We start from the raw sequence: 15509 nt of genomic DNA, 5'->3' as shown, positions 1-15509 counted from the left end.
TTTGTGTTTAATGGAGTTCTGAAGAAGTTCCTTTAGGAACGAAAGCACTTAGCTCTTGTTTTTCTTTTAATAAAAGTTAAAGCAGTTTCTGGTGTGTATTTTGAGCTGCCCTGCTGATATTTGTCTTTGAGTTGCTCGTTTGTGGAATATTTGCGTTTTGATAAAATAAAGTAAGCTGAGAAACGTATGTTCATATTTGGTACAAAACTATAAAATAAACATGGTTTCAACCCAAGTAAATTCGTGATCATGCTTGAAGAGTGATATTAAGCCAATAATAAAAAGCTATATGCTCTAATATAACATATTCAACAAGAAATACAGTTTTGGTTTGGAAATAAACTAACTATCCCTGCAATACAAAGTAAATCTAAAATGTAGATTACTCTAGTTGCTAATAGTAAAAAAAAAAAAAAATCGACCCTTTTTTCAGACCAAAGCAGTCGATAATCACTGTTCAGAGCAACTACCCTAGTAGGAAGTAATTGCTGGGCTAACATGAAACCTAAAGAAAGAACAAGTCTCTTCAACCTAACAGCAGTTCATTCACAACCACAATGAAATGCTACTCTTTTTCATGCCTTAGCAGATAGGATTTGCTAGGAGACTGTTCCAGCAAACTAGCACAGTCTCCGTCACTGAAACATCAAGCTGTTCAGTTTGTGAAACGTGCAACATTCACCATGTACTTGAGGAGGAAGTTTCACTGGGGAAGCAACCTAAACTTTATTGAGCAATATATAAACCCTGTTCCTGATTTTGGGCCTTTGCACCCCCCCCCCCCCCCCCGAAGTTGCTTTGGCTTGCCCAGATTTCTTGCACTTAGAGGCTGAGAATTATGCATGGCAACATTTTCAGTATCCTTTCACCATATCTCACTGTTGCAATTCTTATCCTTTAAACTTCTAACAAACTTTCTCTCCATCCATTATTTTTCTATAAAATGAGTCAAATAATACTTGCGTGTCAAAATGTTTTAAACTGTGTTTATTCTTCTTCATATTATTATAAACCATTTTCTTTCCTACACCCTGCATAGATAGGGCTTATAAATAAATTGGTATTAACGTCATGATTTTTATTCCTCTACTTTCCTTTTCTCTTCGGTATACGGTGTCTGTTCTGCCTCTCACCTGCAGTATGTATAACTCGTTGCAGTCTAGTCAGTAGTGTTCATGCCCTGTACGCACACCTGACATCTGCCTAGTGTAAATATTCTTTCCTTATGTATATATATTGTTGTTTTATCTGCTGTTTTACCTGTTTAATGTGGACCTTTTCTTACCAGGCCTTCACTGAGAAGGGGTTATTGCCCAGTTGTACATTCCCTGTAAACAAATGTCAAATAAAATTAATAGATATTATTGTATTAGGCACATCACTCCTTTGAATTTTTCGAAAACAAAATTTCCTCTGAGATTCATTCATTTGTATCCAACCATTTACATCTCTGAAGGTTTTCTCCATGTCCGTAATTTTAGTTACAGACTCTCCCTGACTTCTTCATCCTGCCAGTGCTTTGAATTGCTTTCAACTTCTATAGCTCCTAAAGACTGGATCTGAGCTAAAATAGTGGTGCTGAACCAACCTTTTTAGGGATGCAGCAATCTGATGTAGCTCCACCCACACCTGAGAGAGAGACAGGCAGATCCATGGATGATGCAACATTGACCACATCATACAGTGCACATTATACATCCTAACCTAGATCCAGTGGGGATGATCATGACACACGCAACACCCCAAAATTGATCCATGGGAATGATCACAGTAGACATTACACACTGCAACCTGGATCTAGTGGGAATGATCACAGAACACCTAACACCCTGACATAGAATCAGTGGGGATGATCACAGTAGACATTACACACCACAACCTGGATATAGTGAGGATGATCACAGAACACCTAACACCCTGACATAGAATTACTGGGGATGATCACAGTAGACATTACACACCACAACCGGATCTAGTGGGGAGGATCACAGAACACCTAACACTCTGACATAGAATCAGTGGGGATGATCACAGAAGACATTACACACCGCAACCTGGATCTAGTGGGGATGATCACAGCACACCTAACACCCTGACCTAGATTCAGTGGGGAATATCACAGCACACATTACACACCCTAACCTGGATCCAGTGGGGATGATGACAGAACACCTAACACCATGACTTGCATCCAGTGGGAATGATCACAGAGCACCTAACACCCTGACCTACATCCAGTGGGGATGATGACAGAACACCTAATGCCATGACCTACATCCAGCGGGGATGATCACAGAACACCTAACAGCATGAGCTACATCCAGTGCAGATGATCACAGAACACCTAACACCCTGACCCAGATTCAGTGGGGATTATCGCAGCACACATTACACATCCTAACCTGGATCCAGTAGGGATGATCACAGAGCACCTAACGCCATGACCTACATCCAGTGGGGATGATCACAGAACACCTAACATCATGACCTACATCCAGTGGGGATGATCACAGAACACCTAACGCCATGACCTACATCCAGTGGGGATGATCACAGAACACCTAACACCATGACCTACATCCAGTGGGGATGATCACAGAACACATTACACACTCCAGCCTAGAAGCACTGGAGATGATCACAGTGTACATTACTCACTCCAAACTAGATCCAGTGGGGATAATCACAGCATACTTAACACCCTGACCTAGATCCAGTGGAGATAATACCAGCAAACATTACACACACCATCCTAGAAGAAGTGGGAATGATCATAGTACACATTACACACTCCATCTTAGATCCAATGAGTTGATCACATCACACATTACACACCCTACCTAGATCCAGTGAGGATGATCACAACACACTTAATACCATGACCTAATCGAGTGGAGATGATCACAGCAAATATTACATACTTACCTAGATCCAATGGGGATGATCACAGCACATATTACATACTTACCTAGATCCAATGAGGATGATTCATAGGTTCATAGGTTCATAGGTTTATACTAGGCTATCTGCCCTAAGGCATTTATAAGCCTAGCCCAAAATTTTGTGGCTTACGCCACCCCTTATATGAAAAAATACTGTGCCCATTAGTTTGTTGTGCCTCTGTCCAGCAGTGACACAGAGATGATTCCCGGGGTAAACCTACGATCTCCCATCCACCGGTCAAGATTTCTCTTGAGCAGAGCCAGCGAGGTGCTCTGCCTCACATGGACTGGGATTTTATTCCACAGCATTTATTACGCACCCAAACCTAGATCCAATGAGGATGATCACAGCATATATCACATACTTACCTAGATCAAATGGGGATGATCACAGCACATAGTACATACTTACCTAGATCCAATGTGGATGATCACAGCACATATTACATACTTACCTAGATCCAATGGGGATGATCACAGCACATATTACATACTTACCTAGATACAATGGGGATGATCACAGCACATATTAAATACTTACCTAGATCCATTGGGGATGATCACAGCAAATATTACATACTTACCGAGATCCAATGGGGATGATCACAGCACATATTATATACTTACCTAGATCCAATGGGGATGATCACAGCACATATTACATACGTACCTAGATCCAATGGGGATGATCACAGCACATATTACATACTTACCTAGATCCAATGGGGATGATCGCAGCACATATTACATACTTACCTAGATCCAATGAGAATGACCAAAGGACATATTACACACCCAAGCCTAGATCCAGTTGGGATGATTTCAACATTCATTACACACTCCAGCTTAGATCCAGAAAGGATGATCACAACACTCATTACTCACATCAACCTAGATCCAGTGAGGATTATATAATGGCAACTGCTATGACTTTTTCCTTTATGGAAATATAATGAAGAAAATTTTAACATGTTTTGTACGTAACACATTATCTTGCAAACTATACATTACTGGGATACAACAACCACAATTCACTATTATTTTAGGTAAACATTAACCAAAATCACTTAACAGTATCAAGAACTAGTAGATGGACACTTTGGAGCTTCAGAGTCATACAGAGTCTCATGGAATTTCCTGCTTACGTCACCCTTGAAGAAAACATGTGCACCTTCTTCAGGGCCCCCTTCTGAATTACCAGAGCTTTTTACAGCACTCAATGGATTTACAAAGCAATTTAGTCTAAGACCATTAAAGTCTTGCCAATAGCCATCCTCAGGCTAGGCCAGTCTAGGGGTAGATTTGTGGGTATCGATTCAGAAGGATGATAATGCATTGCACAGCTTAACCTGCACTGAAGTGTATCCAGAAATGGGGGGAGGTCTTCATAATGAGTCGATCTCACTACCATGTTCTGATTATCTCCTGGTAAAGACTTATAACCCTGGTTCTGGTATTTTGTGGAACTATCAGAACAAGGTCAAGAACAACAGGTTCTCTAATAATGTGGTAGGTGAGGCACAGATAGCTTTTCAAGAGTCAATAAGAAACTGAATAAAAAGATAGTGCTTCTGGTTTCTATAGGTCCTTAAACTTATCATCTTCTTGGTTATGAACCTTTGAGGCTTCTATAGTTTTGGTATTTCTATGATAAACCCTGACCAGGTGCTGTATTCAATGATTGGGGTAATCAATATAGAATATAAGGAAACAATGGTTTCTTTATGTCTGGATGATACACCTTTGGCTATCAATTGCACTAAGAAGAAAGCTTTTCTGACTACAGTTGCCAGATGATTATTGAAGGCAGGTAAGTGTCAATCCAGTTTCCAAGGTCCCTGACTACATTTCCATTCTGTAGTGGGATACTGTCTGTACTACGTGTTGTTAGTAGTGTTGTTTGCCAAATGCAACAATACTTTTCATTTTGCACTTAGTGTAAGCCTATGTTTAGTACATCAGAAATTTACTAGTGGTTAGTGTAAGTTTTTTCTGAAGGTACAGTTGTCAAAGGAGGACTTGACAATAACACTAAGTTTGTAGTCATCTGCAGACTTAGTTAACCACAGGTCCTGGTTCCCAATCTGGGGATAAGAGAAGTAAATGACAAAAGGAAGGCATCCCAACGCAAATCTGTGGAGTACTCCACTGGTTACCTTTATGCTCTCAGATGAAGCACCTGCTATGTGAACTACATGGTTTCTGTCTTTTAGCCAGTTGCTATCCATGCTAATAAGATGGAATCTATGTTTAGGGCATTTAGTTTTCTTACTATGATCCCACAGTGTATTAGTGTCAAATGCCTTGGCAAGGCTGTAGGCAATGGTCATGTGGTCCATACGTGGCTGGTGGGTTTGGGTCAATGGTTAAAGTGTTCATCTTATACGCATAAGGTACATGGTTTGATTCTGGCCATGGGTTAATTGATCAAGTTTAAAACATTTTTAATTTTTAACAGGGGACTCAGTGCTGATCATAGTTTCACTTTGTAAATAACAACCATCTAACTATGGTCAACTGGGGTACTAAGGGTTTTTACATGGTAGCCTTATAAAGGTTCTAGAGCCATAACCCTAGTAACCTCCTATGAATCTATGAACCTATAAGAAGTTAACTACATTTAACAGGCAGAATCTCTCTTTGACAAAGCCAAATGATGAGTCAAGCCCAGGGTTTTTTGATATCATTGTGATGACCCACCACTGGACCATTAGCGAAGGAGCCTCAATCTTCATCACTGGCACCAGTGGAGGATGTAAACTGGGAGGATGACAAGTCCATACACAGTATTTCCATACAGCTCTCTGCATCTAGTGAAATTTCCCTTAAGAGCACACAGAGACCACAGTCAGTCCGGGCTGGTTTCTTCCTCTTCCTCCACATCCCCGATAAGACTTCTCACTGGCACAGCTATAAAGTCAAGACCTCAGCTGATTGACCAAGCCAAGACCTCCAGCACTCTCTCTGTCCAACCAGTGCTTCGTGTCCCTGCCCAAGTAGCTCTCACACACACTCTTTGAGATTTGATTTACACACACACACACACACACACACACACACACACACACACACACACACACACACACACACACACACGCACACACACACACACACACACACACACACACACACACACACACACACACACACACACACACATGCACACACATGCACACACACACACACACACACACACACACACACACACACACACACACACACACACACACACACACACACACCTGGGAAAGGCTGGCACAGGTTTACTAGCCCCAGACTATAAGGTAGTTATTACTACCACCAGTCCCTCCTTATCAGCTGCTTTAAGGCTCTTAATAAAGGGTGTCCAGTCTTACTGTGTAATACAAATGGTAGCTGGACCAAGAGCAAGGCCATTAGGAGTGGCCCATACCGTGTCACCAAATAAATATGCAAGTACTCTCAAAATTTAAATATCTCTGCAAAGATCAGCCACAATGAAAGATTTAAATATATTTAATAATAAATAATAAAATAAGACAATGCTAAATATATATTTACAGTGACATCAGAGTTCAAAATCACAGGGAATATTTAAAACAACATTGCAGGACAGTCTCAAATAAAGAAAGAAAAGCATCTATACTAATCTGTAAAATATTCCTTACTGTATCTAAGCGAATTACTATAACCTAAAAACTTACTAATAGAGCAAGGCAGATGTGGTGAATGGATCTTCTAGTTGTTGTCAGGTCTAAAAAACAGAATTCAGAATGCTCTGTCTCACTAAAACACTTCTCAAATTAATACCTAAAATGTTACTTCTGAGATCGCTTGCAGAATGACATTTCTTGTCATCTGACTGCTAATTCCCAGGCCAAACAACCATTGATGAAGCTGACAGTATTTAGTATTTGCAAGGGCTTCTCCTCAGATCTCTGGCAGATGCTAGAAGTCATAAAAGAATTGCATTCCTTCAAGCTTTCAACACTAGAAATTAATTCACCCTAAAGACAATACAGAAAGTTTCCTAGTACATGCATTGTGCCTCTTGCTGCACTGAAAACTGAAAGATACCATCTCTTATGGCCTAGCCATAAAGTACTTTAATTTCAGTAGTTTTTTCTAAAATTTACTAGACTGTGGTTAACCTCATGTATCCCATGTTCCACTGTTCAAATATATATACTTAAACAGCTACAGTATTGCATGTACATTTCTGTTCCCTTCCAGTAGGGCCCACTGTGGTTACATTTTAAACAGCACTTTGCAAACACCTTTTCAACATGTCTGTACAAGCAGTTTGATATACACATGACATACAGTTCTAATACATTTGTAACACAAGCATCTTGTATAAATCATTTCAATATTCACCAATGGTATATAAATATTTACAAAATTCCAGCTAACTGGGCTGGCAGTATTTTCTTTCATCACAATCATAAACGATGAGGTCAGTTGTAATACATTCTATAACTTTGTAGATCAGGCTCATCATACTGATGGGTCCATAACTGGCAAGGACTGTGGTAGATCCACAGTTAAGGAGACACATCAGTACTGTGGATTCCATAATTCAGGAACTAAACCTGTAACTAAGCTTAGCTTAGGTTAAACAGGCTGTGAACAAGTTTGGTGAAGGCATGTTTAGCATTATTTATTAAATATCCAGGTATGTTATCAGGTCCAATTAAAGAAGGATTTTGGGGCTTTGACAGAACCTTCAGAACACATGCTGTAGTATTGACAGAGTGTGTAATGGATTCTGGTTAGTTGGAGCTTGGAGAGAATTTTCAGGGGTAGGATTTGTAATGAATTTGTTAGCTAGTATACTGGCAATGTTTATTTTGTTTTGAACATTGTTAGGTAATATTCCTTAGCTTTTCCTGTCATAGCTTAATGTTGTTGTTGTTGTGTCTTTCAGCTTTTCCTGGTTAGGGGTCGTCACAGCGGAACTCCGGTCCGCTAATGATTGGTACTTGACTTTTACATGCCGAGTTACCAGCCCTGACGCACAACCTTCAACGAAGGTATGCCCATTCACGCATGTCTCCATGCAGAAGACGCTCTAGCTGAGAATTGAACCAGACAGCATCTTACTGTGAGGCGACAACACTACTGCAGCACCACCATATAAGAATGTCTAATTTTTCATAGTTTCAGTACCTAACTAAATTCATATATTGCCTTAAAGTCCTAATTTTTTGTCCATTCCTAGTAACAGTTTTGATACTATCTTAGTCATGCAGAGTTTTGGGTCTACTATATAACCTGCACAGTTTTTATTCTCTTCTTGGAAAAGTTGTTAATATTGGTGACCACTGGAATGTTTTTTTTAATTTCTGTTCAGGACTGACAACTCCTTGCATTTATCTAAGTGACAGCTGAACTCCTTTATGTAGCTCACTGTGGTGTTGGAGTCAGAATTGGCACTGACATAGGTAAAGTCTGAGATCTTGTCAGAGAATTATATGAGGTTTGCCCATCTGAAATTATTAAACTCAGAAATATTAGTTTCAGGGACTTTGGAGATTTTTAAAGTAAACAACACAAATTTATGGTACAACTTAACTGAGGAAGGAGAAGCCAGGGGAATAGTACATAGAAGCTGTAATAATGAAGACCAGATCTAAATACCGTGCCTGCTAGTCAGTTATTGACAATATGTTCCAGGCTGTTTTTATTGACTTGTGCAAAAATGAAATCAATCTTTTTTGAACAACTCCTCTCTCTTACTGCATAATAACATATACTCACATGTGAAGGCTTAAATTGTAGGGAAAGTGTCTCGTTGGAAAGAAATGTTGACATATGTAAATGATGAGCAATATTTACTCAGGATGTAATATAACAGAAGGAGCTTGAAGGTGGGATTGTTCCGCCATTTTGTTTTTATTTTATTTTTTTTACAGGGGATGGGTCTCATTCCAAAAAGGTTGGTAGAATTTTTTTCACAGTGACTACCAGCTGCAGGTTAGTTGAATGATGAGATCCGTGGTATATTTTCATTTATGAAATGGCTCACATTTCCAACTGAATTAAAGAAAAGGGGCAACACACCAACACAAATTAAAACTAGCCTAACTGCCCTTGTGGGCCATTTTAAGCATAGCCAAATATCCCATATTAGAATCAAACCCTGGACCTTGTGGCTGTAAGGTAAACACCTTAACCACTATGCCAACTTCTCAATACTTTTATCACTTGTCTTCTTGATATCATGACTCAAAGAAACCCTCCTTTAGTCATTTGAGGGTACTGCATATTATATACACTGCAACCATAACCACTCTTTCACCTCTGAATAATCACAGCACTTTGCTGGCAGATTTTCCACTACAGTGCCTTTTGATGACATCATCATTTAAGCTCCTCCTACTTAATTGACGAACTGCAGATTATAGTGTATCAGTCTGTGCTTTCATACAGGTTGAACTATCTCTTTTTCTAGGCACCTGAATCCTGTAAGCATAACACATTCCTTCTATAATAACTAATTATCCACCCTGCCAGTTTTTATCCAAACTATGGAATACCATGCTCATAGTCCCCTTTACATTTTCTTGTTCCAGTGACTGTTTAAAATATCCATTTTATTTTTTGCTGTATCCTGTTTTCTTGTACTTACACTTCTTCATGTCCTCTAATAATGCTGCTGATCACTGATGCTGTTTCTATCAAAAACTTTTTGCACTATAAATTTGGTTGTTGCAGTTCCTGAAAATTTTTGGTTTCATCTTCTCAGTATAGAACCATTGTTTAGCTTATTATTGAGTTAACTGCTCTTACGAGCCATTTTTAAGCCTAGCCAGTTATCCCTTGTGAGAGTCAAACCCTACATCTTGTGTTTGTAAGGCAAGCACCTTAACCATTAAGTCATCCTCCCAACCCATTTTATTTCTGTAATCTAACTATAGTTGTGTTTTTATCGAGGTTCATCTTCTCAATATACAATTAATTTATCTGTGTAATCCTACCTAACCCTTTTGAATGTAAAAAAATATTCCTTATTGTACAAAGTGCAAGTACCTCTGAGCATCTGTGACTGTTATTAGATTGAAGTATTTACACTTAATGCACTGTTTATGTGGATCATGTCTGAAAAATGAAACTTGACTGCCATTATGGGACTGCCAAATCATGAACCCTGAAGTATATTACAAAATATGGGTGTTCACATGAATTATTAAAAAAAATTACAAGCACCTCTTTTCACCTGTGCTATGATCCAAAGAGAAGTACAGTCTTAGTACCGTATTTTGGAGTAAGATATTGGTTCAGACTTTTGCACAATACTGTGCAGCTTTAGAAAAGATTTCAGCATGTATTTATTTTATTAATGCTAATACTTATCTTGTGTAATTGAGCAGTGCTTAATGGAGTATTAAGCATTGTTTATACTGAAAATGTGTAGTTGGTGCTCACAGTAAAATATTCTCAAGATTTACATTTTTTTTACAGATCCTTATGAATGCCAGCTATGCCATAAGGACATGTGGTCACCTGAAGGAAGTCATGTTTGTTTTTCCAGAAAAATTGAATACCTTGAATGGAATAGCATTGTTTCGGTGTTATTAATAATATTGTCCGCTATTGGATTCATCTTGACAGGAGTAATTGCAATCATCTTTTTTTGGAGCCGCGAAACTGTAGTAGTTAAAGCTGCTGGTGGAAAATCTTGTTTTTTAATGTTAGTATTTCTAATGTTCTGTTACTGCAGTGTTTATTTTTTCATTGGGAAGCCAAATGAAGTAACATGTGTTTTGAGGCAGTTAATATTTCATGTAAGTTTTACAGCTTTTCTCTCCTGTCTTGTACTTCGATCGTTTTTAATAGCGTGTATATTTAAAATGGCTGCCAAACTGCCTAAGTCATATGATTACTGGGTAAAACGGCATGGACAAAGATTGTTTTTAGCAACTGGCACACTAATACAAATTATAATATCATCATTCTGGTTAGCTGATGGTATATATAAGCCTGTATTTGATTATACTTTTAAGGAAGTTATAATTTTAAAATGTGGTAAGAATCAATCACTTACATTAATAACACAGGATGCTTTCACTGGTCTTCTTAGCATTATGTGTTTCATTTTTTCCTACATGGGAAAAGATTTACCAAAAAACTACAATGAAGCAAAATGCATAACAATAACTATTCTTATATATTTCTTTTCACTTGCTTCCTATTTTCTATTTAATGCAGCTCAAAATGAACGGTATAGCAATATGTTGCTAGTAATTTGTATATTAGCCAGACTATATGGAGTGATTGCAGGCTATTTTTGTCCAAAGTGTTTTATTATTATTTTTAAGCCTAAGCAGAACACCACTGAATACTTTCAAATGTGTATTCAGAACTATACTAACAATACAAGCTCTTATAACCGTAGATAATTATATGAGAAAAGTAATGTATATCACGGGTGTATACTGTGTCAGAGGGGAATAATATTCTTCTAATAATGCATATTTAAATGATTATCTTTTTATTGCATCTGGTTGTATGAACAGTGCTATTAAAAATGTTATCTTTTATTTGATTTGATTTATTGTCCTAACAGCTAGTAGAGATCCCCCTTGATCCATACAGAGCAGAAAGATTTCCTTGTTACTACTCGACAACTTTTAATACAACTTTTATTAAAAAAATGCACATTGGTGAATCTAAGTGGTGTGCAGTGTGTGTGTGTGTGTGTGTGTGTGTGTGTGTGTGTGTGTGTGTGTGTGTGTGTGTGTGTGTGTGTGTGTGTGTGTGTGTGTGTGTGTGTGTGTGTGTGTGTGTGTGTGTGTGTGTGTGTGTGTGTCTGTGTGTGTGTGTGTGTGTGTGTGTGTTATGGCAGTTCTCAGTAGGGTGGTGCCACTAGGTGAAATACATGTGACATGAAATAAGTCAATAGTGCTGATGTTAGTAGAACTATTGTTATTCATATTGAAAATGAAACTATTTGTTTAAAAACATGAATATAATGTAACGGTTACTTTAAGGCAGTAGATAAATGGTGTATTAGGCAATGAAAGTTCCTGCATTTTTTTCATGAAGTCAGTTATCTAATAATGTGGTTTATAAGAAGAGCTGTGCAAGTCCCACTTTAGAGATGTTTGCCTCTGTTGAAGGGCGATCCTGGATCTGGGCAACAGGAGTGGGTGAATTACTGCAGAAAGAGGAAAATGTGTGGGATACACATAAAAGAACCTGGATATCATTCCTGCCAAAGAAATGCAGAAAGAGTAGAGCTATTGGAAAGCACTTAAAGAGTCTATATGAGAGACTGTTACCATTTTGTATGGGACTATAATAAAAAAATATACTTTTAGTTGTTTCTTTTGCTTCACCTGTTCATTTGTTCACTGTTTAATATTTATCTCAATAAACCTACATTTATTGTATGAATTTAAGGACTGCACTGCGTTTCTACATACCATAGCTTGACTGAAGGCTATTGCTGAATACTGACACCAGTGATCCTAACAGGTTGTGTTTCATGCCATTTAGGAGGCATCCTGAGAAATTATTGGCACTCACAGATGCAGTGTTTTTGGTTTTGGAGACTGCATTTAGGACCTGTTCCATGCTGATGGCTGGGGGGGGGGGCAATAGGTTAGATGGTAAATGTAGGTGGGTGCTGATGGTTGGGGGGAAATATGTTCGATGGTATATGTAGGTGAGTGCTGATGGTTGGGGGAAGAATATGTTCGATGATAAATGTAGGTGGCTCTATTCACTGTTAGCTCTGTACATTGTTATGTACAGCCTTTGAGATTATGTGCATAGCTAAAGAAAGCCTTATGGCTCCCTTGCGGTGGAAGGCTATTTTTACCCCAAACACTTAACACATCTTGAATGACCAGAATGCTTTTTCACCAAGAAAATCAATGGCCTAAAACATAAAAACTACACTGACCATCTATCTCAATGCCTTGGCCCTCTTCTCAGTATCATGCAGGCTACTGGGGGCGATCACTGCCTCGCATACAGACCTTCTGATGACCATACACTTTATGCTGACCTACAATTCCAATGGTGGAATAAACACCTGCAACATAAATAGAACATGTTAGAGGGATAGCTATTTATCACAGAGAATACCACTTCTTTGTAATAATCTTTATCTCCACATAAAGCAAAGGACTTCTCTTAACTTTAGTCAAATGCAATGATGAATAGGTGGAAAACCACAATTTGTCCATGCTTAGCACTCTAGTCCATACCTTTCATGGTCCTGATTTTCGCAGGATGCCCAGATTTTTGTCTCATATTTTTGCTCTTCTTCACAAAATTTTGTTTTTTTGACAAATTATTGGCAAATCATTGAGATCTGACATCAGAAAATAATGGCAGACATTTGAGTTTCAGACTCCATACCTTTCAGAAAAGTCATGCTAGTGCAAAACCTATTATTCTATCACCTTTCAAAGTTTGTAAGAGCAATGCTTAAAACGTGTTCCTATTTTTGTGTCTTTGCCCCCCCACACATTATTTATGGCTTTGTCCATATTTTGTGTTCTAAGAAGTTGAGAGGTTTGCACCTTGCCCCTTATTGGTTGGAGTAACATGTAAATGCTCTACACAGCTCTGTGTTATTCATGCATACTGATTAACCTTTTTTTCCCAGTCTAGGTTCCCTGTCAGTTTAAACAATTGTATTTCAATGCTGTGAGTCATTATGAAGCACATGGTTTGAGTGTATTAGTGTTATCCAGAAACCGGTGTGACAAAAATGTCACTTACTTCATAAGACAGAGAGTGTTAAGCCAGTCTGATGGGCTGGGAAGGATCACATTATGTAAGGACTTCATCTGAGATCAGCATTGCTTGGCTGCTCTGAAGTCCCATTCACTGCTCTCTGTTTGCCGATGGGAAAATCCACTTTACAACAATACATAAAGCAGGGAAACGTGTTCCCGACTTTACCACAGTCTTCTTATTACACAAGATATATTATCTAATATGAGTGCCAGAATCCTGCATACTTTTAGCTTGAATCTTGTACAATTTTTCTTATGGTTCTGTTCACTGTTATAAAATGTATTACGAGACAAACATACTTAAATAAGGAAAAAAGTAAGTGTGAACCAAATAGTGAAGAAATCCATTCATCCATGCTTAGGAGTCAGACGTGATTCCTACATTAACCCTATCTACAGCCACCACCATCTACAGAGTTTACTAGGTGTGTGTGGGAGGGGGATGGAAGTTAATTGCTAGGCCTTTCTTCTGTATCACACATACACACTCACACACACTTATGGATAATTTACAAGTTACTAATTTGCCTAATGCATGTTTGTGGACTGTAGAAGAAATCCAGTGCACCCAGGGAAAATGGACATGACAATAGGGTGGACATGCAGGCTCCAAACACAAGGCACCCCAGCCCACAACCGAATGGAGAACTTCTTGTTGTGTGGTAACTCTGCTACTCACCATGCCATGCAGTGATGGAATCCAAAAACTAGTAAGGCAAACAGGTGACCTAAGCAGGGGTGCTGTCCAGTAACTACAAACACTTAAGAGGATTGTAGGACTTATTACATCTGAACTTTAAATAACCTTTCTTCCTAATATTGAGAATCAGTAGAGTCCCGTGAACCGTACTACAGCTAGATTGTTTGGCTTTGACCTAACATTCATGTAAACCAGCAGAGTACACATAGCTTCTAGAAAATACTTCCATGGAAGCTCATAGCTTAATTATACTCAAGGCTTAAATTAAAATATTGAAACTAGAATGCCACATGTCCAACATATGAACCGAGTGACCCAGAAATGTGAAAGTAAAGGAAGTTACCATGTATTCTTAGATTACATTTCAAAACAAATACAAAGGTATCCCTGAAAGACAGGAATTAACTCTTAAGTAAACAAAATCCAAACTTTACAGCTCATGTAGCATGACAATATTACACAGCATGTGTGAATAATAACACATATGCACACGAGTGTGTGTGTGTGTGTGTGTGTGTGTGTGTGTGTGTGTGTGTGTGTGTGTGTGTGTGTGTGTGTGTGTGTGTGTGTGTGTATGTCTGCATCTGCATGCATGTGGGTGGCTTCCTACATGCATGCTAACAAAATTACTCAAAGTTCCTTGCACAATTTGAATATCTCTGGTAAAAATCGTGGTCGAGCACAAACTTTTGTTAGGCAAATCCAAAAGTGTACAGGTGTAGATTCATTTCCCTTCTCTGCAATCAGATTTTTCTTCCACAATACTGAAGCATGCATTTATGTTAGTTCTGTTTTAAAAAAAAAACTTTAATACTAAATACAGGCGGAAAAGTAAAAAAAAAATACTATACCATTCTAAACAGAAATGAAGCTGGCCTGCGGATTTATGCTTTGCATTTACTTCAGATGGACAAATGCAGTAGATGATGCAGAAATATGCAAACAGTTCACAACACCAGGAGATTACATTCTCGGAGGAATACTTACATTCCTGATGTCTCCGGTGAACCTGGATAATCGGTCAGTTCCTGAGCTTGTCACTTGTGGAAGGTAAGCTGTAATTAAAATATAGAATTGTGTGACACAGGTGGATTGCCTTGTGTACATCTACTCCCTCAGCTTTACTACATGATT

At 38.5% G+C, this 15509-nt stretch overlaps 1 protein-coding gene across 1 annotated transcript in view; it reads left to right on the top strand.

Moving 5' to 3' along the window:
* LOC122795019 (taste receptor type 1 member 1-like) overlaps positions 1-11323 on the top strand; it is a 195184-nt gene extending 183861 nt beyond the window's left edge. The window contains 1 exon segment of the mRNA XM_044063602.1: positions 10386-11323. Coding sequence (XP_043919537.1) covers positions 10386-11323 — 938 coding nt within the window.
* The last annotated feature ends 4186 nt before the right edge of the window (positions 11324-15509 follow it).

The sequence above is a fragment of the Protopterus annectens genome, chromosome 2.part1, assembly GCF_019279795.1.
Source record: "Protopterus annectens isolate FY-2018-M chromosome 2.part1, PAN1.0, whole genome shotgun sequence".
Lineage (NCBI taxonomy): Eukaryota > Metazoa > Chordata > Ceratodontiformes > Protopteridae > Protopterus > Protopterus annectens.
This window is presented reverse-complemented; position numbering and strand designations above follow the sequence as displayed.